The 27,927-nt window shown below is 43.6% G+C and overlaps 2 protein-coding genes across 2 annotated transcripts in view; both read left to right on the top strand.

Moving 5' to 3' along the window:
• The first annotated feature begins 234 nt into the window (after positions 1–234).
• LOC117505645 (complement C5-like) lies at positions 235–27,793 on the top strand. The gene is made up of 9 exons (XM_034165218.1): positions 235–1,806; positions 2,473–2,668; positions 3,620–3,773; positions 13,080–13,150; positions 21,432–21,529; positions 21,600–21,682; positions 24,746–24,836; positions 24,910–25,018; positions 27,605–27,793. Exons 1-9 carry the CDS (start codon positions 1,739–1,741, stop codon positions 27,665–27,667), a joined length of 933 nt encoding a protein of 310 aa, XP_034021109.1. The 5' UTR covers positions 235–1,738; the 3' UTR covers positions 27,668–27,793.
• Positions 27,698–27,927, top strand: part of c5 (complement component 5) — a 94,410-nt gene continuing 94,180 nt past the window's right edge. The window contains exon 1 of the mRNA XM_034165217.1: positions 27,698–27,923. Coding sequence (XP_034021108.1) covers positions 27,816–27,923 — 108 coding nt within the window. The 5' untranslated portion in view covers positions 27,698–27,815. The remainder of the gene's footprint in view (positions 27,924–27,927) is intronic.

Here is a 27,927-nt window from a genome sequence, read left to right on the forward strand (position 1 = left end):
TTTATTTGACATCACAGTCTTCTGCAACGTCAGATAAATGGTTCTCTGTGAACTTGGAGTAAATAAACTTTTAACTAGTTGAAACTGATTAAAAGTTTGTCTCCGCCGCCCAACTAAAGGTCAGAAATGTTTGAGTCTGATTTGTGTGGAACATAGCGTATCGCTATGGTTTCTCACAACAGGCGCCATGACATGATTCTAGCACGTGCACCGAATAACATCAGTGGTATTAACATGTTAGCTTGTCATGTAGCACAGTGGTCAGACATGATCCACATGCAGTATTTAGCATTAATATTTACGATCACACTTTTGATGATTGATAGCAAACTTTAACTCATAAGCTGTAAATTGATGCTAGCATCATTAGCACTGTAGCTTGTACCATGATGAGCATCAACCATGTTAACTTTGTAGTTATGTTTTAAGCAGCAGCCATTCATAAATAATTGAATATTCAGCTTCATTGAGAACATGCTAATAATTAGCATATTGTATGTGGTGTAAAAAAAAAAGTGCTAAAATTTATACTATGTTTCTGCACTGAATGAAGATGCGATGCTAAAATGTTAGCAACAGCTTCCATTCGAGAACGTTATAAGTTGAGTTAGTTATTTTTATTTAGAAATTATTAAATCTACGGTAAACAACTTGATACCATGCTGTCTCTAAGCATACGGTAATTGTAATACTGTACATACTATGTCCTAACATGAATGCTCACATTTTATTTTAGCTATCAGAGCAAAACTTCAGTGTGTCTGTTTAGTTAGCATGCTAGCATGCAGGTTGGCTCAGTTTAAACTGGGATGATGCTAATGTCCTCTTTTTTTTATTTCTTGCTAAATCTGCTAAGAACTCATCAGGTTCCTCCGTATGCGCTCATGAATGTAGGCGGAGCCTGGGCGCGTATTTGTAAATAATTTCACTTGGTTTCTGTGTTGACGTGATGTTAAAGTTCTGATTCACTCAGTCATCGTGTCATCTTGTTTTCATGTGTTGTAAATAAATTCCTACTCAGAAAATGGTAAAATAAAAATAATGTGAATATTATTCGTAAGATTTGCTTTATGGCCTGAATCTGTCACTTTACATGTGACATGCGTGTTGCTATGATGAATGATGTGTTGACTTCTGTATTTGAGCCAGTCCTAATAAACTCTTATTTGAACTCTGATATTTTTTTAGTTTCTCTGTCTTTCATGTGTCCATCAAGGAGACATTTGGGTTTATTTAATTTTTTTCACGAGTTAGTTGTGAATTAATTGCACATTACAGCTGAAAATGTGCAGTAATGCATGAGATGTATTCAGAACACAGAACTGATTTGTTCATACAAACGAGAACATCAGTTGAGTAAGCTAGGAAAACACACACTAAGTAAATTCACCTTTGGGACGCTGACGGGAAAATCCCACTTTGTCCTGTTTGCTGATGACATGCAGGTATTTGCCAATAGCCAAGTTGATCAATAACTATTAAACCTGTCTGTCTTACTCGGGTGTTCCACAGTCAAAACTGGTTTTTGCCCCTTGCTCTGTTCTGGAGACTCAGTTTTTAGGACTGGGGGACTTTGTGACCTTTTTGTTTTTAGGACTTGTTTGGGATTAAGTGGGTTTTGCGGACTATGTAAGTGTTTGGTATTGGGTTCTGTTTTTTGAGTCTTAATTTTCTTTTGCACAATCTGTTGGTTTTAAGGTTTTGAGACCAGGTTCTGGTGCTCGGGGTGTGTTTCAAGATGAAAGTAAGCATTCTGCTCGTGTGTTTGTGTTCTATGTTCTGGAGAGCAGACGCTCAGGCCAAAACGTAAGTCAAACACTGTTATTACTGATTAATTACAACTTAATTGATTCTACACATCAGGAAGATTCTTATTGTCCAACTTAAACCAAATTACAGCAGCTTGATTCTGTCATCAAAACACTGATGGAACTGAACCCAATCTCCGCTGGCTTTGATGGGTTCAAGGCCAACGTGAACTTGAGCTACTTCCTGTGGCCTCGTGGTGTCATATCTGTCTGATCTCAACCCGAAGTGTCCACACAGCTACAAACGGTCAACATCTGTCTCTTGGAATCTGTGTGCAGATAGGAATGAATAAAACTTTAGCCAACTTTTCCTCACACTTTGGGTTAAGTACCAGTTCGACCCGCCCAGGGTGCCAACCACACTTTGGACTTCTGTGCTGACAAACAAACTGTTGGCAACCAGCTACGAACGCTACTGCATTCATAGTTGGACAGGATTACTTTGAAATGTAATAATCAGTACCTGAATACATATTATTTGGAATACTTTGGATCACCTGTAATCAGATTACTTTGGATTACTTCAAAACCACTTACTGAAAACGATGCACTTCATACTAAATAGACTCATCTCCTCCTCCTCATCTCCTTCTCCTCTCCTGTATCCTCATCTCCTTCACCTCCCTCCTTCCTGCCCTCCTCTCCGCTGCTCCTCCTCCTGCAGGTATCTGATCACAGCTCCTCTGTTTATCCGTTTGGACGCCATGGAAACAGTCTCATTGCAGCTGTTTGGTTTCTCGGAGGAGGTGAAGGTCTACGTGTTTTTGAAGACTTCCATGTCTCCGAATCACATCATTCTAGCGCAGGAGGTCGTGACCCTGAACAGTCAGAACCAGCACCAGGCGCTCGCTCGTGTGCGGGTGAGCTTCACGTCCATCTGATGTTTAATGTGCAATGTTTCTCCAACATCACGCGAGCATTAATGCACTCTAAAAAAAACAAACAAACAAAAAAAAACACATTAACCGGTTACACAGGACTGGCGTAGAGGTTAAAGAGGTGGACCTGAGACCAAAGGATCCTTCAGGCTAGAAAGTCACTAAGGAACTTGGCTGAGGTCCTTAATCCCTGAACTGCGGCCAACGTGTGTCTGTGCTGCAGAAATGCACTTTATTAAATTGTTACAGTAATTTATGCTTTCCATTTAACCAACTCGTTTTGTGGATTTGGTGTTGCAAACTGAACGGTCTCCCCCCCCCCCCCCACCCCAAAAAAAAAAAAACTGGTCTGCCCTGCCTCCACTTCGCATGCTGCGTCATTTGGGACCACAGCAGCTTGTCTAAGACAGAGTCTCTCTCCCAAAGTCATCAAATAGATTAATGTGATTATTAACCATCAGATGACAAAGTAAAACCTCTTAAATCTTTCTAAAGTCAGTTTGAAGCGGAAATGAGGCGATAATCAGTGAGTCGCTACTGATACTTTGAAATGACGGAGGCGCAGTGAACGGAGGCGCAGTGAACGCATCAGCAGCAACTTGTCTGGCTGTGGCGCTCTGATCGCTTCCGCCACCTTTTATGATGAAATAATGCTGAATTTATGTGGAAATGATTGTTGTAGGAAAGCTTCAGATATCTGTCACTGAGACAGATGATGACTGGAGGCAGTCTGAAGCAGAAACGAGGTGATAATCGGTGAACCGCGGCTGAAGCACAGAAGTGACGCATGCCCAGTGAAGGCAGGGGGGACAAATTTTTAGGGGGGACCGTTTGGTCGGCGACACCGGTTATCTAGATTAAGTACATTTTTAAATAGTGCAGGACTCATTAGTCAGGATTTTCCTCAAATTTGTCTTCGTTTTCTGTTTCCAGATAATTCCAGGGCTGCTCACAAAAGATGTGAATCATGTGACTCTCCATGTCCAATCAGCAGAGATCAACCAGCACCTGTCCATCCCCATCGCCCGCACCAACGGCTTCCTGTTCATCCAGACAGACAAACCGCTGTACACCCCACATCAGAGTGGTGAGGAGTGTGTGAAGAGGTGTGACTGGACATGACGCTGGTGTCACGTGGTGTGATCGAGTGTGAGACTGGTGTCACAAGGTGTGACCGGGCCAGTTATCAGATGTGACCAGGCGCAAGACTGGTGTCATGAGGTGTGACCAGGTGTGACCAGACGTGAGACTGGTATCATGAGGTGTGACCAGGTGTGACCAGGCGTGAGACTGGTATCACAAGGTGTGACCAGACGTGAGACTGGTATCACAAGGTGTGACCAGGCGTGAGACTGGTATCACAAGGTGTGACCAGGTGTGACCAGATGTGAGACTGGTATCACAAGGTGTGACCAGGTGTGACCAGATGTGAGACTGGTATCACAAGGTGTGACCAGGTGTGACCAGATGTAAGACTGGTATCATGAGGTGTGACCAGGTGTGACCAGACGTGAGACTGGTATCATGAGGTGTGACCAGACGTGAGACTGGTATCACAAGGTGTGACCGGGCCAGTTATCAGGTGTGACCAGGCATGAGACTGGCGTCATGAGGTGTGACCAGGTGTGACCAGACGTGAGACTGGTATCACAAGGTGTGACCAGGTGTGAGACTGGTATCACAAGCTGTGACCAGACGTGAGACTAGTATCACAAGGTGTGACCAGACGTGACACTGGTATCACAAGGTGTGACCAGATGTGAGACTAGTATCACAAGGTGTGACCAGGCATGAGACTGGTATCACAAGGTGTGACCAGACGTGAGAAGGGTATCACAAGGTGTGACCAGGTGTGTGACCAGACGTGAGACTTGTATCACAAGGTGTGACCAGACGTGAGACTGGTATCACAAGGTGTGACCAGGTGTGTGACCAGACGTGAGACTGGTATCACAAGGTGTGACCAGATGTGAGACTGGTATCACAAGGTGTGACCAGGCGTGAGACTGGTATCACAAGGTGTGACCGGGCCAGTTATCAGGTGTGACCAGGCATGAGACTGGCGTCATGAGGTGTGACCAGACGTGAGACTGGTATCATGAGGTGTGACCAGGTGTGACCAGATGTAAGACTGGTATCATGAGGTGTGACCAGGTGTGACCAGACGTGAGACTGGTATCATGAGGTGTGACCAGACGTGAGACTGGTATCACAAGGTGTGACCGGGCCAGTTATCAGGTGTGACCAGGCATGAGACTGGCGTCATGAGGTGTGATCAGGTGTGACCAGACGTGAGACTGGTATCACAAGGTGTGACCAGGTGTGTGACCAGACGTGAGACTGGTATCACAAGGTGTGACCAGACGTGAGACTAGTATCACAAGGTGTGACCAGGCGTGAGACTGGTATCACAAGGTGTGACCAGACGTGAGACTGGTATCACAAGGTGTGACCAGGCGTGAGACTGGTATCACAAGGTGTGACCAGGTGTGACCAGATGTGAGACTGGTATCACAAGGTGTGACCAGGTGTGACCAGATGTGAGACTGGTATCACAAGGTGTGACCGGGCCAGTTATCAGGTGTGACCAGGCATGAGACTGGCGTCATAAGGTGTGACCAGGCGTGAGACTGGTATCACAAGGTGTGACCAGACGTGAGACTGGTATCACAAGGTGTGACCGGGCCAGTTATCAGGTGTGACCAGGCATGAGACTGGCGTCATGAGGTGTGACCAGGTGTGACCAGACGTGAGACTGGTATCATGAGGTGTGACCAGGTGTGACCAGATGTGAGACTGGTATCATGAGGTGTGACCAGGTGTGACCAGATGTGAGACTGGTATCATGAGGTGTGACCAGATGTGAGACTGGTGTGATGAGGTGTGACCAGTCCTGACCAGGCCTCATGTACAAAGACCGCGTACACACAAAAACGTAATGTACGTCTGTCTCCACTCTAATGTTCAGATGTATCAAAAGTGAAATGACAGCGGAAATGTGTGGTGCGTCATGAAGAGGTGATGCTGGGAACTGTTAATAGTGTGAAAACATGAAGTCATCAAAGTGATGTGCACATCAGGGACATACTGATGAACAATTAACACACCCACGTGTTCGCAGTTACAGTTGTATGCAAAAGTTTGGACACCCCTGATAATTTTCATGAGGACTGCTTTTTTGCATTTACGCAATATCTCTAAAATTAGAAAGGTCTTGTCTCAGAGTGATGCTGAAAAACTAATTCATGCATTTATTTCCTCTAGGCTGGACTATTGTAATTCATTATTATCAGGTTGTCCTAAAAGTTCCCTGAAAAGCCTTCAGTTAATTCAAAATGCTGCAGCTAGAGTACTGACGGGGACTAGAAGGAGAGAGCATATCTCACCCATATTGGCCTCTCTTCATTGGCTTCCTGTTAATTCTAGAATAGAATTTAAAATTCTTCTTCTTACTTATAAGGTTTTGAATAATCAGGTCCCATCTTATCTCAGGGACCTCGTAGTACCATATCACCCCAATAGAGCACTTCGCTCTCAGACTGCAGGCTTACTTGTAGTTCCTAGGGTTTGTAAGAGTAGAATGGGAGGCAGAGCCTTCAGCTTTCAGGCTCCTCTCCTGTGGAACCAGCTCCCAATTCAGATCAGGGAGACAGACACCCTCTCTACTTTTAAGATTAGGCTTAAAACTTTCCTTTTTGCTAAAGCTTATAGTTAGGGCTGGATCAGGTGACCCTGAACCATCCCTTAGTTATGCTGCTATAGACTTAGACTGCTGGGGGGTTCCCATGATGCACTGAGTGTTTCTTTCTCTTTTTTGCTCTGTATGCACCACTCTGCATTTAATCATTAGTGATTGATCTCTGCTCCCCTCCACAGCATGTCTTTTTCCTGGTTCTCTCCCTCAGCCCCAACCAGTCCCAGCAGAAGACTGCCCCTCCCTGAGCCTGGTTCTGCTGGAGGTTTCTTCCTGTTAAAAGGGAGTTTTTCCTTCCCACTGTTGCCAAGTGCTTGCTCACAGGGGGTCGTTTTGACCGTTGGGGTTTTTACGTAATTATTGTATGGCCTTGCCTTACAATATAAAGCGCCTTGGGGCAACTGTTTGTTGTGATTTGGCGCTATATAAATAAAATTGATTGAATTGATTGATTGATTGATTTTCCTTTATAAATCGTTGGTTGTCTGGATCCGAAATTTCAGTTAAATATATCATATAGCAGACATTGATATTTGAGAATTGAAATGAAGTTTCCAGTGGTGGGCACAGTTCTGATAATCCAATAATTATCGAAGATAATGTTTTCATTATCGGATTATCTTTTTAGATAACTTTAAAAACCATTATTGGACTAATTATCTTGCGATAAATTTTTGTCCGATTAATTTTTAAACTCTGTAAGTGAGATAGAGTATCTCGTCAATAGTTTTACATCTGTTCTCCTTTGTTCTCCTTGAATTGCTGGCTGTCTGAGTGGTGTCCAAAAAATGAGGTGGGCTTCATAGATAATTGGCAAAGCTTCTGGGGAAAACCTGGTCTTGTTAGGAGAGACGGCATCCATCCCACTTTGGATGGAGCAGCTCTCATTTCTAGAAATCTGGCTAATTTTCTTAAATCCTCCAAACCGTGACTATCCAGGGTTGGGACCAGGAAGCAGAGTTGTAGTCTTACACACCTCTCTGCAGCTTCTCTCCCCCTGCCATCCCCTCATTACCCCATCCCCGTAGAGACGGTGCCTGCTCCCAGACTACCAATAACCAGCAAAAATCTATTTAAGCATAAAAATTCAAAAAGAAAAAATAATATAGCACCTTCTACTGCACCACAGACTAAAACAGTTAAATGTGGTCTATTAAACATTAGGTCTCTCTCTTCTAAGTCCCTGTTGGTAAATGATATAATAATTGATCAACATATTGATTTATTCTGCCTAACAGAAACCTGGTTACAGCAGGATGAATATGTTAGTTTAAATGAGTCAACACCCCCGAGTCACACTAACTGTCAGAATGCTCGTAGCACGGGCCGGGGCGGTGGATTAGCAGCAATCTTCCATTCCAGCTTATTAATTAATCAAAACCCAGACAGAGCTTTAATTCATTTGAAAGCTTGTCTCTTAGTCTTGTCCATCCAAATTGGAAGTCCCAAAAACCAGTTTTATTTGTTATTATCTATCGTCCACCTGGTCGTTACTGTGAGTTTCTCTGTGAATTTTCAGACCTTTTGTCTGACTTAGTGCTTAGCTCAGATAAGATAATTATAGTGGGCGATTTTAACATCCACACAGATGCTGAGAATGACAGCCTCAACACTGCATTTAATCTATTATTAGACTCTATTGGCTTTGCTCAAAAAGTAAATGAGTCCACCCACCACTTTAATCATATCTTAGATCTTGTTCTGACTTATGGTATGGAAATAGAAGACTTAACAGTATTCCCTGAAAACTCCCTTCTGTCTGATCATTTTTTAATAACATTTACATTTACTCTGATGGACTACCCAGCAGTAGGGAATAAGTTTCATTACACTAGAAGTCTTTCAGAAAGCGCTGTAACTAGGTTTAAGGATATGATTCCTTCTTTATGTTCTCTAATGTCATATACCACACAGTGCAGAGTAGCTACCTAAACTCTGTAAGGGAGATAGAGTATCTCGTCAATAGTTTTACATCCTCATTGAAGACAACTTTGGATGCTGTAGCTCCTCTGAAAAAGAGAGCTTTAAATCAGAAGTGTCTGACTCCATGGTATAACTCTCAAACTCGTAGCTTAAAGCAGATAACCCGTAAGTTGGAGAGGAAATGGCGTCTCACTAATTTAGAAGATCTTCACTTAGCCTGGAAAAAGAGTCTGTTGCTCTATAAAAAAGCCCTCCGTAAAGCTAGGACATCTTTCTACTCATCACTAATTGAAGAAAATAAGAACAACCCCAGGTTTCTTTTCAGCACTGTAGCCAGGCTGACAAAGAGTCAGAGCTCTATTGAGCTGAGTATTCCATTATCTTTAACTAGTAATGAGTTCATGACTTTCTTTGCTAACAAAATTTTAACTATTAGAGAAAAAATTACTCATAACCATCCCAAAGACGTATCGTTATCTTTGGCTGCTTTCAGTGATGCCGGTATTTGGTTAGACTCTTTCTCTCCGATTGTTCTGTCTGAGTTATTTTCATTAGTTACTTCATCCAAACCATCAACATGTTTATTAGACCCCATTCCTACCAGGCTGCTCAAGGAAGCCCTACCATTATTTAATGCTTCGATCTTAAATATGATCAATCTATCTTTGTTAGTTGGCTATGTACCACAGGCTTTTAAGGTGGCAGTAATTAAACCATTACTTAAAAAGCCATCACTTGACCCAGCTATCTTAGCTAATTATAGGCCAATCTCCAACCTTCCTTTTCTCTCAAAAATTCTTGAAAGGGTAGTTGTAAAACAGCTAACTGATCATCTGCAGAGGAATGGTCTATTTGAAGAGTTTCAGTCAGGTTTTAGAATTCATCATAGTACAGAAACAGCATTAGTGAAGGTTACAAATGATCTTCTTATGGCCTCGGACAGTGGACTCATCTCTGTGCTTGTTCTGTTAGACCTCAGTGCTGCTTTTGATACTGTTGACCATAAAATTTTATTACAGAGATTAGAGCATGCCATAGGTATTAAAGGCACTGCGCTGCGGTGGTTTGAATCATATTTGTCTAATAGATTACAATTTGTTCATGTAAATGGGGAATCTTCTTCACAGACTAAAGTTAATTATGGAGTTCCACAAGGTTCTGTGCTAGGACCAATTTTATTCACTTTATATATGCTTCCCTTAGGCAGTATTATTAGACGGTATTGCTTAAATTTTCATTGTTACGCAGATGATACCCAGCTTTATCTATCCATGAAGCCAGAGGACACACACCAATTAGCTAAACTGCAGGATTGTCTTACAGACATAAAGACATGGATGACCTCTAATTTCCTGCTTTTAAACTCAGATAAAACTGAAGTTATTGTTCTTGGCCCCACAAATCTTAGAAACATGGTGTCTAACCAGATCCTTACTCTGGATGGCATTACCCTGACCTCTAGTAATACTGTGAGAAATCTTGGAGTCATTTTTGATCAGGATATGTCATTCAAAGCGCATATTAAACAAATATGTAGGACTGCTTTTTTGCATTTACGCAATATCTCTAAAATCAGAAAGGTCTTGTCTCAGAGTGATGCTGAAAAACTAATTCATGCATTTATTTCCTCTAGGCTGGACTATTGTAATTCATTATTATCAGGTTGTCCTAAAAGTTCCCTAAAAAGCCTTCAGTTAATTCAAAATGCTGCAGCTAGAGTGCTGACGGGGACTAGAAGGAGAGAGCATATCTCACCCATATTGGCCTCTCTTCATTGGCTTCCTGTTAATTCTAGAATAGAATTTAAAATTCTTCTTCTTACTTATAAGGTTTGAATAATCAGGTCCCATCTTATCTTAGGGACCTCGTAGTACCATATCACCCCAATAGAGCGCTTCGCTCTCAGACTGCAGACTTACTTGTAGTTCCTAGGGTTTGTAAGAGTAGAATGGGAGGCAGAGCCTTCAGCTTTCAGGCTCCTCTCCTGTGGAACCAGCTCCCAATTCAGATCAGGGAGACAGACACCCTCTCTACTTTAAGATTAGGCTTAAAACTTTCCTTTTTGCTAAAGCTTATAGTTAGGGCTGGATCAGGTGACCCTGAACCATCCCTTAGTTATGCTGCTATAGACGTAGACTGCTGGGGGGTTCCCATGATGCACTGTTTCTTTCTCTTTTTGCTCTGTATGCACCACTCTGCATTTAATCATTAGTGATCGATCTCTGCTCCCCTCCACAGCATGTCTTTTTCCTGGTTCTCTCCCTCAGCCCCAACCAGTCCCAGCAGAAGACTGCCCCTCCCTGAGCCTGGTTCTGCTGGAGGTTTCTTCCTGTTAAAAGGGAGTTTTCCTTCCCACTGTAGCCAAGTGCTTGCTCACAGGGGGTCGTTTTGACCGTTGGGGTTTTACATCATTATTGTATGGCCTTGCCTTACAATATAAAGCGCCTTGGGGCAACTGTTTGTTGTGATTTGGCGCTATATAAAAAATAAATTGATTGATTGATTGATTGATAAAGACATGGATGACTTCTAATTTCCTGCTTTTAAAGTCAGATAAAACTGAAGTTATTGTACTTGGCCCCACAAATCTTAGAAACATGGTGTCTAACCAGATCCTTACTCTGGATGGCATTACCCTGACCTCTAGTAATACTGTAAGAAATCTTGGAGTCATTTTTGATCAGGATATGTCATTCAAAGCGCATATTAAACAAATATGTAAGACTGCTTTTTTGCATTTACGCAATATCTCTAAAACTAGAAAGGTCTTGTCTCAGAGTGATGCTGAAAAACTAATTCATGCATTTATTTCCTCTAGGCTGGACTATTGTAATTCATTATTATCAGGTTGTCCTAAAAGTTCCCTGAAAAGCCTTCAGTTAATTCAAAATGCTGCAGCTAGAGTACTGACGGGGACTAGAAGGAGAGAGCATATCTCACCCATATTGGCCTCTCTTCATTGGCTTCCTGTTAATTCTAGAATAGAATTTAAAATTCTTCTCTTACTTATAAGGTTTTGAATAATCAGGTCCCATCTTATCTTAGGGACCTCATAGTACCATATCACCCAAATAGAGTGCCTCGCTCTCAGACTGCAGGCTTACTTGTAGTTCCTAGGGTTTGTAAGAGTAGAATGGGAGGCAGAGCCTTCAGCTTTCAGGCTCCTCTCCTGTGGAACCAGCTCCCAATTCAGATCAGGGAGACAGACACCCTCTCTACTTTTAAGATTAGGCTTAAAACTTTCCTTTTTGATAAAGCTTATAGTTAGGGCTGGATCAGGTGACCCTGAACCATCCCTTAGTTATGCTGCTATAGACTTAGACTGCTGGGGGGTTCCCATGATGCACTGGTTCTTTCTCTTTTTGCTCTGTATGCACCACTCTGCATTTAATCATTAGTGATCGATCTCTGCTCCCCTCCACAGCATGTCTTTTTCCTGGTTCTCTCCCTCAGCCCCAACCAGTCCCAGCAGAAGACTGCCCCTCCCTGAGCCTGGTTCTGCTGGAGGTTTCTTCCTGTTAAAATGGAGTTTTTTCCTTCCCACTGTCGCCAAGTGCTTGCTCACAGGGGGTCGTTTGACCGTTGGGGTTTTCCGTAATTATTGTATGGCCTTGCCTTACAATATAAAGCGCCTTGGGGCAACTGTTTGTTGTGATTTGGCGCTATATAAATAAAATTGATTTGATTTTGATTTGATGGACTTGCACCTCCCTATCTGGCTGACCTGGTAAGCCCCTATGTACCAGCTCAGGCCCTGCGTTCTCAGGGTGCAGGACTTCTGTTTGTTCCCAGGGTGAATAAAAAGTCTGCTGGTCACAGAGCTTTCTCCTACCGTGCCCAGCTCTGTGGAACGATCTCCGGCACACATTTGGCAGCGGATGCTGTGGAGACTTTTAAGTCACGTTTAAAGACTCATTTGTTTTCCTGTTTTATCATTAGTATTATGAAGTGTTTTTATTCTTGTATTCTTTTATGCTCATCTTTTTATTGTGTTTTAAATTTTCAGTTCAGTTTTTTTTGTTGTTTTAGTTCTGTGAAGCGCCTTGAGACAATTTCATCGTGAATTGGCGCTATATAAATGAATAAATTTGATTTGATGTTTGATTTGATTTGACCTAAATTGTCATCCTCACGACAGATCCTGCATCCTTTTTAATGTGCTTTAAAGTCCACATGATGTCATGCTGGGCAGCTGGAGTTCTCTGTATGTCCTTGTGTGCCCAAACTATGATGATACACCCTGACCAGATCCATTTCTAACGAGGAAATGTATCACACTGTCTGCTGGTTTGTTGACTAATAGCAACATTTATGTGTCAAGACAATATTGCGTGCATGTTTTACAAATTGTGGCCCACATTAGTAGAGTCGTGCCCTTGTTTCACTCAAATGATGCTTAAAAGGAGCGCACAATATAATAAAACGTGTGCACATATAATAAAACGTGCACACATATAATTAAAATGAGCGCACAATATAATAAAACGTGGTGCCACTAATATAATAAAACGTGCCACAATATAATAAAAACGTGTGCACAATATATAAAACGTGCGCACAATATAATAAACTGAGCGCACATTCTCTCCACATGCAAAACTTTTGCGATGACACTTCCAGGGCTCCATAAAAATGCCTGTTTTACAATAAAAAATTGAATATTTTACAAAAGCACATTTATCTGTAAACACCAAGACACGACACATTAATGTGTTGGTTTACATAATGAATGACTCAACCATCAGTGTTATTCATTCGTTTGATTTTTGTCTCCAGTCAAAGTGAGAGCGTTCTCGATGAACCAGGAGTTGAAGCCAGCGAACCGGAGCGTCTTCCTGACCTTCAGGGTGAGTGTATGACTGCTTCCACCAGCAAAGAGCAGGCAGCATTTTAGGCTAGGGCACACTGCATGTAGGACCTATATGGGTTATGGTTCAAGACAGGCCTGCTTCAACATGTCAGCTGGGCACTGTCATTGGACCCACTCAGTACCAGGAACTGAGACTTGAACCACAACAGAAGTTAAGTCTGATGAAAATTTACTGTCTGGCCAACGCTGACCTTGTGGCACTGGATCTGTAGCTCAGTCCATCTAATAATCATGCAGATCAGAACAACCTGCAGATCAGAGTAACATGGGGATCAGAGTAACGTGGATCAGAGTAACATGTGGATCAGAGTAACATGTGGATCAGAGTAACATGCGGATCAGAGTAACATGGGGATCAGAACAACTTGCAGATCAGAATAACATGCGGATCAGAGTAACATGTGGATCAGAGTAACATGTGGATCAGAGTAACATGCGGATCAGAGTAACATGCGGATCAGAACAACATGCGGATCAGAGTAATGTGGAGATCAGAGTAACATGGTGATCAGAGTAACATGTGGATCAGAACAACTTGCAGATCAGAATAACATGCGGATCAGAGTAACATGTGGAAAAGAGTAACGTGGATCAGAGTAACATGCGGATCAGAGTAACATGGGGATCAGAACAACATGTGGATCAGAGTAACATGTGGATCAGAGTAACATGCGGATCAGAGTAACATGGGGATCAGAACAACATGCGGATCAGAGTAACATGTGGATCAGAGTAACATGGGGACCAGAATAACATGGAGATCAGACTAACATGTGGATCAGAGTAATGTGGAGATCAGAGTAACATGGTGATCAGAACAACGTGGATCAGAACAACTTGCAGATCAGAATAACATGCGGATCAGAGTAACATGTGGATCAGAGTAACATGGGGATCAGAACAACATGCGGATCAGAATAACATGTGGATCAGAGTAACATGGGGATCAGAGTGACATGCGGATCAGAGTGACATGCGGATCAGAGTAACATGTGGATCAGAGTAACATGAGGATAAGAGTAACATGGGGGATCAGAACAACATGCAGATCAGAACAACATGCAGATCAGAGTAACATGCGGATCAGAGTAACATGCGGACCAGAATAACATGGAGATCAGACTAGCATGGGGATCAGAGCAACAGTGTGGGGATCGGAGTCACAATGTGGGGATCAGAGCAACATGTGGATCAGAGTAACGTGGAGATCAGAGTAACATGGTGATCAGAGTAACATGGAGATCAGAGTAACATGGAGATCAGAGTAACATGGTGATCAGAGTAACGTGGGGATCAGAGCAACATGTGGTTCAGAGCAACATGCAGATCAGAGTAATGTGGGGATCAGAGCAACAGTGTGGGGATCGGAGTCACAATGTGGGGATCAGAGCAACATGTGGATCAGAGTAACGTGGATCAGAGTAACATGTGGATCAGAGTAACATGCGGATCAGAGTAACATGGGGATCAGAACAACTTGCAGATCAGAATAACATGCGGATCAGAGTAACATGTGGATCAGAGTAACGTGGATCAGAGTAACATGTGGATCAGAGTAACATGCGGATCAGAGTAACATGGGGATCAGAACAACATGCGGATCAGAGTAACATGCGGATCAGAGTAACATGCGGATCAGAGTAACATGGGGATCAGAACAACATGCGGATCAGAGTAACATGTGGATCAGAATAACATGCGGATCAGAGTAATGTGGAGATCAGAGTAACATGGTGATCAGAGTAACATGTGGATCAGAACAACTTGCAGATCAGAATAACATGCGGATCAGAGTAACATGTGGAAAAGAGTAACGTGGATCAGAGTAACATGTGGATCAGAGTAACATGCGGATCAGAGTAACATGGGGATCAGACAACATGCGGATCAGAGTACATGTGGATCAGAGTAACATGCGATCAGAGTACATGGGGATCAGAACAACATGCGGATCAGAGTAACATGTGGATCAGAGTAACATGGGGACCGAATAACATGGAGATCAAACTAACGGGGATCATAGTAATGTGGAGATCAGAGTAACATGGTGATCACAACACATGTGGATCAGAACAACCTTGCAGATCAGAATAACATGTGCATCAGAGTAACATGTGGATCAGAGTACATGGGGAGTAGAACAACATGCGGATGCAGAATAACATGGGGATCAGAGTACATGGGGAGCAGAGTAACATGCAGATCAGAGTAACATGCGGATCAGAGTACATGTGGATCAAGATAACATGAGGATAAGAGTAACATGGGGGATCAGAACAACATGCAGATCAGAACAACATGCAGATCAGAGTAACATGCTGATCAGAGTAACCAGTGCGGACCAGAATAACATGGAGATCAGAACTAGCATGGGGATCAGAGCAACAGTGTGGGGATCGAGTCACAATGTGGGGATCAGAGCAACATGGGGAGCAGAGTACGTGGAGATCAGAGTACATGGTGATCAGAGTAACATTTGATCAGAAGTAACATGGAGATCAGAGTAACATGGTGATCAGAGTAACAGGGGGACCAGAATAACATGGAGATCAGACTAACATGTGGATCAGAGTAATTGGAGATCAGAGTAACATGGTGGATCACAACACACATGTGGATCAAACAACCTTGCAGATCAGAATAACATTGGACCAGAGTAACATGTGGATCAGAACAACATGCGATTGGAATAACATGTGGATCAGAGTAACATGGGGATCAGAGTAACATGCGGATCAGAGTACATGTGGATCAGAGTAACATGAGGATAAGAGTAACATGGGGGATCAGAACAACATGCAGATCAGACAACATGCAGATCCAGAGTAACATGCTGATCAGGTAACATGCGGACCAGAATAACATGGAGATCAGACTAGCCTGGGGATCAGAGCAACAGTGTGGGGGATCGGAGTCACAATGTGGGGGATCAGAGGCAACATGTTGATCAGAGTAACGTGTGAGATCAGAGTAACATGGTGATCAGAGTAACATGTTGATCAGAGTAACATGGAGATCAGAGTAACATGGTGATCAGAGTAACGTGGGGATCAGAGCAACATGTGGTTCAGAGCAACATGCGGATCAGAGTAATGTGGGGATCAGAGCAACATGTGGATCAGAGCAACATGCAGATCAGAGTAATGTAGGGATCAGAGCAACATGTGGATCAGAGCAACATGCTGATCAGAGTAACGTGGAGATCAGAGTAACATGGTGATCAGAGCAACATGTGGATCAGAGTAATGTGGAGATCAGAGTTACATGGTGATCAGAGTAACATGTGGATCAGAGTAACGTGGAGATCAGCGCAACATGTGGATCAGAGTAACGTGGAGATCAGAGCAACATGGTGATCACAGCAACATGCGGATGAGAGTAATGTGTGGATCAGAGCAACATGCGGATCAGAGTAATGTGGAGATCAGAGTAACGTGGAGATCAGAGTAATATGGTTATCAGAGTAACATGGAGATAGGAGCAACATGTGGATCAGAGCAACATGGGGATCAGAGCAACAATGTGGGAATCAGAGTCACAAGTGGGGATCAGAGCAACATGTGGATCAGAGTAACGTGGAGATCAGAGTAACATGGTGATCAGAGCAACATGTGGAGATCAGAGTAATGTGGAGATCAGAGTAACATGGTGATCAGAGCAACATGTGGATCAGAGTAAAGTGGGGATCAGAGTAATGTGGGGATCAGAGCAACGTGGATCAGAGCAACATGTGGACCAGAGTAACGTGGAGATCAGAGTAATATGGTGATCAGAGCAACATGTGGATCAGAGTAATGTGGATCAGAGTAACATGGTGATCAGAGTAACGTGGAGATCAGAGCAACATGTGGATCAGAGTAACGTGAAGATCAGAGCAAAATGGTGATCAGAGCAACATGTGGATCAGAGTAACATGTGGATCAGAGTAACATGAGGATAAGAGTAACATGGGGGATCAGAACAACATGCAGATCAGAACAACATGCAGATCAGAGTAACATGCTGATCAGAGTAACATGCGGACCAGAATAACATGGAGATCAGACTAGCATGGGGATCAGAGCAACAGTGTGGGGATCGGAGTCACAATGTGGGGATCAGAGCAACATGTGGATCAGAGTAACGTGGAGATCAGAGTAACATGGTGATCAGAGTAACATGTTGATCAGAGTAACATGGAGATCAGAGTAACATGGTGATCAGAGTAACATGGGGACCAGAATAACATGGAGATCAGACTAACATGTGGATCAGAGTAATGTGGAGATCAGAGTAACATGGTGATCACAACAACATGTGGATCAGAACAACTTGCAGATCAGAATAACATGTGGATCAGAGTAACATGTGGATCAGAACAACATGCGGATCAGAATAACATGTGGATCAGAGTAACATGGGGATCAGAGTAACATGCGGATCAGAGTAACATGCGGATCAGAGTAACATGTGGATCAGAGTAACATGAGGATAAGAGTAACATGGGGGATCAGAACAACATGCAGATCAGAACAACATGCAGATCAGAGTAACATGCTGATCAGAGTAACATGCGGACCAGAATAACATGGAGATCAGACTAGCATGGGGATCAGAGCAACAGTGTGGGGATCGGAGTCACAATGTGGGGATCAGGGCAACATGTGGATCAGAGTAACGTGGAGATCAGAGTAACATGGTGATCAGAGTAACATGTTGATCAGAGTAACATGGAGATCAGAGTAACATGGTGATCAGAGTAACGTGGGGATAAGAGCAACATGTGGTTCAGAGCAACATGCGGATCAGAGTAATGTGGGGATCAGAGCAACATGTGGATCAGAGCAACATGCAGATCAGAGTAATGTGGGGATCAGAGCAACATGTGGATCAGAGCAACATGCTGATCAAAGTAACGTGGAGATCAGAGTAACATGGTGATCAGAGCAACATGTGGATCAGAGTAATGTGGAGATCAGAGTTACATGGTGATCAGAGTAACATGTGGATCAGAGTAACGTGGAGATCAGCGCAACATGTGGATCAGAGTAACGTGGAGATCAGAGCAACATGGTGATCACAGCAACATGCGGATGAGAGTAATGTGTGGATCAGAGCAACATGCGGATCAGAGTAATGTGGAGATCAGAGTAACGTGGAGATCAGAGTAATATGGTTATCAGAGTAACATGGAGATAGGAGCAACATGTGGATCAGAGTAAAGTGGGGATCAGAGTAATGTGGGGATCAGAGCAACGTGGATCAGAGCAACATGTGGACCAGAGTAACGTGGAGATCAGAGTAATATGGTGATCAGAGCAACATGTGGATCAGAGTAATGTGGAGATCAGAGTAACATGGTGATCAGAGTAACGTGGAGATCAGAGCAACATGTGGATCAGAGTAACGTGAAGATCAGAGCAAAATGGTGATCAGAGCAACATGTGGATCAGAGTAATGTGGATCAGGGTAATGTGGGGATCAGAGCAACATCCTGATCACAGTAACGTGGAGATCAGAGTAACGTGGAGATCAGAGTAACATAGTGATCAGAGTAATATGGTGATCAGAGCAACATGTGGATCAGAGTAACGTGGTGATCAGAGTAACATAGTGATCAGAGTAATATGGTGATCAGAGCAACATGGTGATCAGAGCAACATGCGGATCAGAGTAACATGGAGATCAGAGCAACATGGATTAGAGTAACGTGGAGATCAGAGCAACATGTGGATCAGAGTAACGTGGAGATCAGAGCAACATGGTGATCAGAGCAACATGTGGATCAGAGTAACGTGGATCAGAGTTCCGTGGATCAGAACAACATGCGGATCAGAGTAACATGGAGATCAGAGTAATCTGGTGATCAGAGCAACATGTGGATCAGAGTAATGTGGAGATCAGAGTAACATGGTGATCAGAGTAACATGTGGATCAGAGTAATGTGGAGATCAGAGCAACATGTGGATCAGAGTAACGTGGAGATCAGAGCAACATGGAGATCAGAGTAACATGCGGATCAGAGTAACGTGGGGATCAGAGCAACATGCGGATCAGAGTAACATGGAGATCAGAGTAATATGGTGATCAGAGCAACATGTGGATCAGAGTAATGTGGAGATCAGAGCAACATGGTGATCAGTGTAACGTGGATCAGAGTTATGTGGGGATCAGAGCAACATGCGGATCAGAGTAACATGGTGATCAGAGTAACATGTGGATCAGAGTAATGTGGAGATCAGAGCAACATGGAGATCAGAGTAACATGCGGATCAGAGTAACGTGGATCAGAGTAACGTGGGGATCAGAGCAACATGCGGATCAGAGTAACATGGAGATCAGAGTAATATGGTGATCAGAGCAACATGTGGATCAGAGTAATGTGGAGATCAGAGTAACGTGGAGATCAGAGCAACACGGTGATCAGTGTAACGTGGATCAGAGTAATGTGGGGATCAGAGCAACATGTGGATCAGAGTAACGTGGAGATCAGAGCAACATGGTGATCAGAGTAACGTGGAGATCAGAGTAACGTGGAGATCAGAGCAACATGGTGATCAGAGCAACATGCGGATCAGAGTAACATGTGGATTAGAGTAATGTGGGGATCAGAGCAACATGCGGATCAGAGTAACATGGAGATCAGAGTAATATAGTGATCAGAGCAACATGTGGATCAGAGTAATGTGGAGATCAGAGTAACGTGGAGATCAGAGCAACATGGTGATCAGTGTAACGTGGATCAGAGTAATGTGGGGATCAGAGTAACATGTGGATCAGAGTAACGTGGAGATCAGAGCAACATGTGGATCAGAGTAACATGTGGATCAGAGTTCTGTGGGGATCAGAGCTCAGATTTCCTCTATCATATCAGGTTTGTTGTGAAAGTGTAGGAACACGGACCCACAACAGGGGGCGTAAAAGAACGGGCAATGGATAAGCCAAACAGTAACAATTTAATGTTGTAAATTGTGCACAACGGAATACAGACAACAACCAGTTTGGAACTACAGTCAATTACACGTTGGGTGACGTGTGGGCAGGCTTGAGGATAGGAGACGCCCGTCCAGAACCGAGCCGGATCCCACACGGCCCTCACTGCCAATGGATCTGAAGAACACCGGAGCCGCCAAGTCCTGGGTCCCCAGGTGGTCACCGTCTCCAGCTGTCAGACCTTGTACTGCTGGCAGAGAACAGAAACAGCACAGGTGAGTGTGAGTTCGCACACTCAGTAATCCCACAGTCTGTGTTCTTTTGGGAGGGAGCACCTCCACCTCCAGTCACACACTCGTGCAGCTCCTGTCTAGCCACTTATCTGGTTGGAGTGTGAAGCGAAGCCGTCGCTGATCACACCAAACGCCAATCCCTCAGATAAGGCAACACCACAGGAAAACGGCTGCAAAGAAATTCAGACTCTAAGTCAGAGTTAAGTGTAGCAGAGAAATTACCTCCAAGGTAGCTGATTTCTCGGCGAGGAGGTGGAGTTGCAGTCCGGCCTTTATGGTGATGGTGATGAGTTGAATGAGTGACAGCTGGTGCCGATGATGAGTGACAGCTGTCACTCCCAGTGGCTCCTACGCCCTCTCATGCTTGAAGCCCGCACTCCAAGCAGGGCGCCATCTGGTGGTGGTGGGCCAGCAGTACCTCCTCTTCAGCGGCCCACACAACAAGGTTTTTTGCATTCTGCATGTTCCGTATTAATGGTTTACAAAAAAGTTTGTTTACACAAATGTTGCTCATTCACTTGTGTTTGATGCCACTAATCACACAAAAGCAGCTTCAAAAGCAAATATGAAAAAGAGCCGTAATATCGTTTATGGCACTGAAGAGGCGTGCCAGACCTCAGCTTTTGCTTCAATGCTTGATATGAGAAATGTGTTTTCATATCTCAAAATGTGATGTGACTGGCAAAAACGAACCCCAAATTCAGATTCAGCGCCCCCAAATGACCTAAAATCCTTTGAAAAACTCCACACAAGAAAAATCATGTTGACCTGTGTCATCTTTTTTTTTTATATTTGAGACTTCCATCCACAATGAATTGTCTCTTTTAATGAGCTTGAAAAGCATGAAGCAGCTTTTGTCTGTCTTGGATTATTGTTGTTCCTTCTTGGTTTTGTTCAGCCCTCAAGGACTCAAAGGAACCGAAGTCACTTTTTGTTTTATTTATTTGTTATGGGTTTTTATGTTTCTGTCTTCGAGATTCCTTGTTATTCTAAATGGAACTGTTTGGTATGAGAAAGTGTTTGTATGTGTTCATTGAACTCGGACCCCGACAGGACCCAGACCACCAGATCGTGGACGTTGTGGAAATGATTGACGTCAACAACGGAATCCCTTCAATGCAAAACCCCTTCAAGATCCCCGTCAAACCAAAGTAAGAACTTCAAAACCTCAAACCTTCAACTCCTCTGGATCAGACTGTGATGTGGTTTTGTTGATTCCAGGTTGGGGATTTGGACCATTGAGGCAAAATACTCCGACTTTTTCACCACAACAGCAAGAACAAACTTTGAAGTTAAAGAATACGGTAACAAGCAAAACTGCGTTATCACATGGAGCTTAACATATAACATCAGTCCTCTGAAATGGGCGGAGTCAGTCAGATAGTCTTTAAATCGTAACCCGTCTCAATAGATTCAGGTGATTGATGCGTCTATCTAAAGCTAACTAAACCATTATCCTGTTTGTCAGCCACATGATCCAGTTTCTGTTCTACCAAAGTGCTCTAAAAATCAAAGTCTGCGAAGAAAAGACAAATACGTTCTCTCTCACTGACTCTGACTTTACTAATGTGTGGCAACAGAACTAGATGGTGAGCTAGCTAGTCTGGCTATTTGATGCTACTTTGGCTAGTTAGCACATAGCTGTCCTAAAAATGAGCTTAATGAGCTGATTATAAGAAAATACTGTATAAATTATCAGGTAAAGAAAGAATACTGTAGATTTTATAGTATAAATGAGTGAATAATGGGATATGGGCAGCCTTGAACCAGGGGTATTCTGTTTGGGAGGTCGGCACAGTCACTACTTGAGCCACCGTTGTGTCACATGATGTTAATTAGTCTGAAAATGTAATGAATTGCAAAATCTATTTTATCCTATTGATATTCAGTTCTGAACAGACGAGGCCCGTTCTCCTCATCCGGTTGGAGTTATTTTAGAAAAGCCAGATCAACATGTGCATCCCATGACCCTCCTGTGGCAACCTTGAGGAAAAGTAACAAATGTTTCTATATTAACAGTTATTAACAAGGGAGGGGAGGTGATGGTCTAGTGGTTAAGGTGTTGGGCTTGAGTCCAGAAGATCATGGGTTCAAATCCCCTCCTGACTGGAAAATCACTAAGGGCCCTTGGGCAAGGTCTTTAATCCTCTGTTGCTCCCACTGTGTAGTGAGCGCCTTGTATGGCAGCACCCTGACATCGGAGTGAATGTGAGGCATAATTGTAAAGTGCTTTGAGCGTCTGATGCAGATGGAAAAGCGCTATATAAATGCAGTCCATTTACCATTTAACAAGTAACAAATGCATTTATATTCGACTGATATATACACTCAACAAAAATATAAACGCAACACTTTTGGTTTTGCTCCCATTTTGTATGAGATGAACTCAAGATCTAAAACTTTTTCCACATACACAATATCACCATTTCCCTCAAATATTGTTCACAAACCAGTCTAAATCTGTGATATTGAGCACTTCTCCTTTGCTGAGATAATCCATCCCACCTCACAGGTGTGCATATCAAGATGCTGATTAGACACCATGATTAGTGCACAGGTGTGCCTTAGACTGTCCACAATAAAAGGCCACTCTGAAAGGTGCAGTTTTATCACACAGCACAATGCCACAGATGTCGCAAGATTTGAGGGAGCGTGCAGTTGGCATGCTGACAGCAGGAATGTCAACCAGAGCTGTTGCTCGTGTATTGAATGTTCATTTCTCTACCATAAGCCGTCTCCAAAGGCGTTTCAGAGAATTTGGCAGTACATCCAACCAGCCTCACAACCGCAGACCACGTGTAACCACACCAGCCCAGGACCTCCACATCCAGCATGTTCACCTCCAAGATCATCTGAGACCAGCCACTCTGACAGCTGCTGAAACAATCGGTTTGCATAACCAAAGAATTTCTGCACAAACTGTCAGAAACCGTCTCAGGGAAGCTCATCTGCATGCTCGTCGTCCTCATCGGGGTCTCGACCTGACTCCAGTTCGTCGTCGTAACCGACTTGAGTGGGCAAATGCTCACATTCGCTGGCGTTTGGCACGTTGGAGAGGTGTTCTCTTCACGGATGATGCGAAGGAGATGTGTTGCACTGCATGAGGCAAATGGTGGTCACACCAGATGCTGACTGGTATCCCCCCCAATAAAACAAAACTGCACCTTTCAGAGTGGCCTTTTATTGTGGGCAGTCTAAGGCACACCTGTGCACTAATCATGGTGTCTAATCAGCATCTTGGTATGGCACACCTGTGAGGTGGGATGGATTATCTCAGCAAAGGAGAAGTGCTCACTATCACAGATTTCGACTGGTTTGTGAACAATATTTGAGGGAAATGGTGATATTGTGTATGTGGAAAAAGTTTTAGATCTTTGAGTTCATCTCATACAAAATGGGAGCAAAACCAAAGTGTTGCGTTTATATTTTGTTGAGTATATATATATATCTATATATATATATATATATATATATATATATATATATATATTAAATAACAGGTTAATGTAGCAAACAAATGTTGGATTTACTGGTTTTGAAATTTTTGTCAGTTACAGCTTTGTACTGTAAAATTTACAGGTTATGGTACAGACCTCAGGGTCTATACGGGGCTCTGGAGGTACGAACCTCAGGGTCTATACAGGGCTCTGGAGGTACGGACCTCAGGGTCCATACGGGAGTCAGGAGGTACGGACCTCAGGGTCCACACGGGAGTCAGGAGGTACGGACCTCGGGGTCTACACGGGAGTCAGGAGGTACGGACCTCAGGGTCCACACGGGAGTCAGGAGGTACGGACCTCAGGGTCCATACGGGAGTCAGGAGGTACGGACCTCAGGGTCCACACGGGAGTCAGGAGGTACGGACCTCGGGGTCTACACGGGAGTCAGGAGGTACGGACCTCGGGGTCCACACGGAGTCAGGAGGTACGGACCTCGGGGTCTACACGGGAGTCAGGAGGTACGGACCTCGGGGGTCCACACGGGAGTCAGGAGGTACGGACCTCGGGGTCCACACGGGAGTCAGGAGGTACGGACCTCGGGGTCCACACGGGAGTCAGGAGGTACGGACCTCGGGGTCCACACGGAGTCCAGGATGGTACGGACCTCGGGGTCTATACATGTGTGATAAGGAGTGAAACTGGCGTTGGCCATTATGTTAGGGACAGCATAAAGGATGGTGTTTTAGATTCATGTGTTCATTTTTAAACTGTGACAATCTCATTTCCTGTTCACACACATCAGGTTGAATTTAACGAGACTTTGTAGAAACTGTTTTTTTTTTATGCAGTTCAGTCTGCAGTCATTTAACATGTGCCTTTAGTTTGTGTTTGTGAGTTTAATGAGGTTTTTGTTGCGTCCTGAGGAAGTCCTTCCCAGCATCTCCATCCTCCTGGAACCAGAAGTCAACTACATCAGCTACGGGAACTTTGACAGTTTCACCTACAAGGTCTCTGCCAGGTGAGGAGCATCTCATCCACCTGAACAGGACTTCAGCTAGGAACCAGATCAAACGTGGGTTTTTGTGTCACAGGTATCTGCACGGTGCCCCAGTGAGCCACGCTGAAGTTTTTCTGCGCTACGGCTACGTTAGCGGCGTGACGCCTCCAGTAATCATCTCCAGCTCCATGACCAGAGACAGAGTAAGAAAGAACAAAGTCTGAGTGGGTTCTGGAATTGAACAGACAAGGTCAAATCTTCGAAAGGTCAGTCACAGTGGGTCGACCCCTACCAGCTCCTTTGGACAGTTTCTGTTAAACTTTGGATGTGGATCAAAATCAAACTCAGAATTTACTTTTAGATAAATGGTAAATGGACTGCATTTATAAAGTGCTTTTCCATCTGAATCAGACACTCAAAGTGCATTAGAATAATTTCAATTTCAATTTATTTTCATTTATATAGCGCCATACAGGCTTCACACAGGTAAGGTCTAACCTTGCTGACCCCAGAGCAGCAGTGGTAAGAAAAACTCCCTCTGAGGAAGAAACCTCAAGCAGACCAGACTCAAAGGGGTGACCCTCTGCTTGGGTCATGATACAGACACAAATTACAGAATAATTCACAAAACGAACATACAGGAAATGTTGCCTGTGCACAGGACGGTTTCTGGAACAGATACCACACCCATCTCTGGATGGAGCCGCACCTCAAACAGAGAGAAAAGAAAAAAAGCAGAATCAAGCATCAGAAAGACAAAAAATACAGTATAATTTGTCAGCATTAAACAGCAAGAAAAACAGAAGAAATACTAAGGTGATCACCGGCTGCTAGCCCTAAACTTCACTGAAAGACCCAGAATTTAGATAAAGTTGAGGCTGCGGCATGCTCAGTTTACTAATAAAATGAATTTAAAAGAGTAAAAAGCATAGCAACATACTGTACCAGTATGCTAGTCATACAAAAGGGAAAATAAGTGCGTCTTAAGTCTGGACTTGAAAATCTCCACAGAATCTGACTGTTTTATTGATGCAGGGAGATCATTCCACAGAACAGGGGCACGATAAGAGAAAGCTCTGTGACCCACAGACTTCTTATTCACCTTAGGGACACAAAGTAGTCCTGCACCCTGAGAATGCACAGCCTGGGCCGGTACGTAAGGTTTAATTAGGTAAGTTAGGTAGGGACGTGCCAGTCCATGAATAATTTTATAGCTTAGTAGCAGAACCTTAAAATCTGATCTCACTGGGACAGGAAGCCATTGAAGAGATGCCAAAATGGGTGTAATGTGGTCAAACTTTCTGCTTTGTGTCAAAAGTCTGGCTGCAGCATTTTGAACCAATTGGAGACCCCTAATGCTAGACTGCGGTAAACCAGAAAATAGAACATTGCAGTAGTCCAATCTAGAAGAGATAAACGCATAGATCAGGGTCTCAGCATCAGCCATAGACAGGATGGGACGAATCTTCGCTATATTTCACAGGTGGAAGAAAGCAGTCCTCGTAATATTTCTAATGTGGAGGTCAAAGGACAATGTAGGATCAAAAATTACCCCAAGGTTCCTCACTTTGTCAGTGTGATGTATGACACACGAGCCTAGGCTGAGCGTTAACTGGTCAAATTGATGCAGATGTCTCACTGGACCAAGAACCATCATTTCAGTCTTATCAGAGTTTAAAAGTAGGAAGTTTCTAGACATCCAGCTTCTCACTGATGCAAGGCAATCTTCTAAGGATTTTATGTGAACAAGATTACCAGCAGTTATTGGCATGTATAACTGAGTATCATCAGCATAGCAGTGAAAGGTAATCCCAAAATGCCGCAATATGTGCCCAAGGGGTGCTATATAAAGGGAGAAAAGCAGGGGGCCTAAGATGGACCCCTGTGGAACCCCAAATTTCATGTCACTAAGGTTAGAGGTAGTGTTACTGTACAAAACAGTGAGAATGACTGGTCAAGTATGACATCAACCATGTTAAGGCTCTCCCAGTAATCCCAAAGTGATTTTCCAGCCTATCAAGTAGAATATGATGATCCACTGTATCAAATGCAGCACTGAGATCTAACAGCAACAGAACTGTTGTGGTGTCCAAATCCACTGCAAGTGCCTTCAGGCAACTCTGTTGTGATTTGACGCTATATAAATGAAAATAAATTGAAATTGAAATTGAAAATTGAAATTCAAGCAGAAGATCATTCACCACTTTAGTGAGAGCCGTCTCTGTGGAATGATATTTTCTAAAAGCAGACTGCAGTGGCTCAAAGAGATTATTCTCAGTAAGATAGTCTACGAGCTGCCGTGACACCACTTTTTCCAGAATTTGATAGATTTGCTATCGGCCGATAGTTTTTCAGTACACTCGGGTCAACATTAAGTTTCTTAAGTAATGGTTTAATCACTGCAGATTTAAAACATTTAGGAACAGATCCAGAAGTTAATGAGAAATAACTTGCCTCACATTCACCTCGATGTCAGGCTGCTACCACACAAGGTGCCCACTACACACCAGGACTAACGAGGGAATTAAGGACGTTGCCCAAGGGCCCTTACTGATTTTCTGGTCAGGCTGGATATTGAACCAAGGATCCCCCGGTATCAAGCCCAACAGCTTAACCACTAGACCATCACCTCTTAGGAGTTAAAGTCAAGGTCATTAGGGTCAAAAGGTCAGTCTGTGAATTAGCTTCATCAACAAAGGTGTAACTGAACAGATGCGACGTGTTCTTGACCCCCGCAGGACGTTCATGCTGTCAGTTGTGTATCTATAGTCTTGCTGTGTCTCCTGCAGTTGTCCTCCTCTGGAGAACTGGACGTCACTGTTAACATTCAGGAGATTCTGTCCCAAACATAACGGCCCCAAAGACCTGAGTGCTCTGCAGGGGAAGTACTGTACATCACAGTACTGCTGCTGGAAGACATGGGTATACAATACACACACACACACACACACACACACACACACAAGCTCATTTTTCTGTCTCTGACTGACAGGTGGAATCATGCAGGAGGCGGAGCTTGCTACAGTCAAGTTTGTCAAGTCACCGTACAGCCTGAGCCTGGTGTCCACGCCCCCTTTCATCAAACCTGGACTTCCTTATAACATCCAGGTAC

The sequence above is a fragment of the Thalassophryne amazonica genome, unplaced genomic scaffold (genome assembly GCF_902500255.1).
Source record: "Thalassophryne amazonica unplaced genomic scaffold, fThaAma1.1, whole genome shotgun sequence".
NCBI lineage: Eukaryota > Metazoa > Chordata > Actinopteri > Batrachoidiformes > Batrachoididae > Thalassophryne > Thalassophryne amazonica.

Bases quoted from the DNA above. Each gene is read 5' to 3' on its own strand.
- LOC117505645 (XM_034165218.1), top strand. From the start codon at position 1,739: ATGAAAGTAAGCATTCTGCTCGTGTGTTTGTGTTCTATGTTCTGGAGA. The intron at 2,669-3,619 runs GTGAGCTTCACG...TTCTGTTTCCAG, and splicing joins AGGCGCTCGCTCGTGTGCGG to ATAATTCCAGGGCTGCTCAC. The intron at 24,837-24,909 runs GTGAGGAGCATC...TTTGTGTCACAG, and splicing joins ACCTACAAGGTCTCTGCCAG to GTATCTGCACGGTGCCCCAG.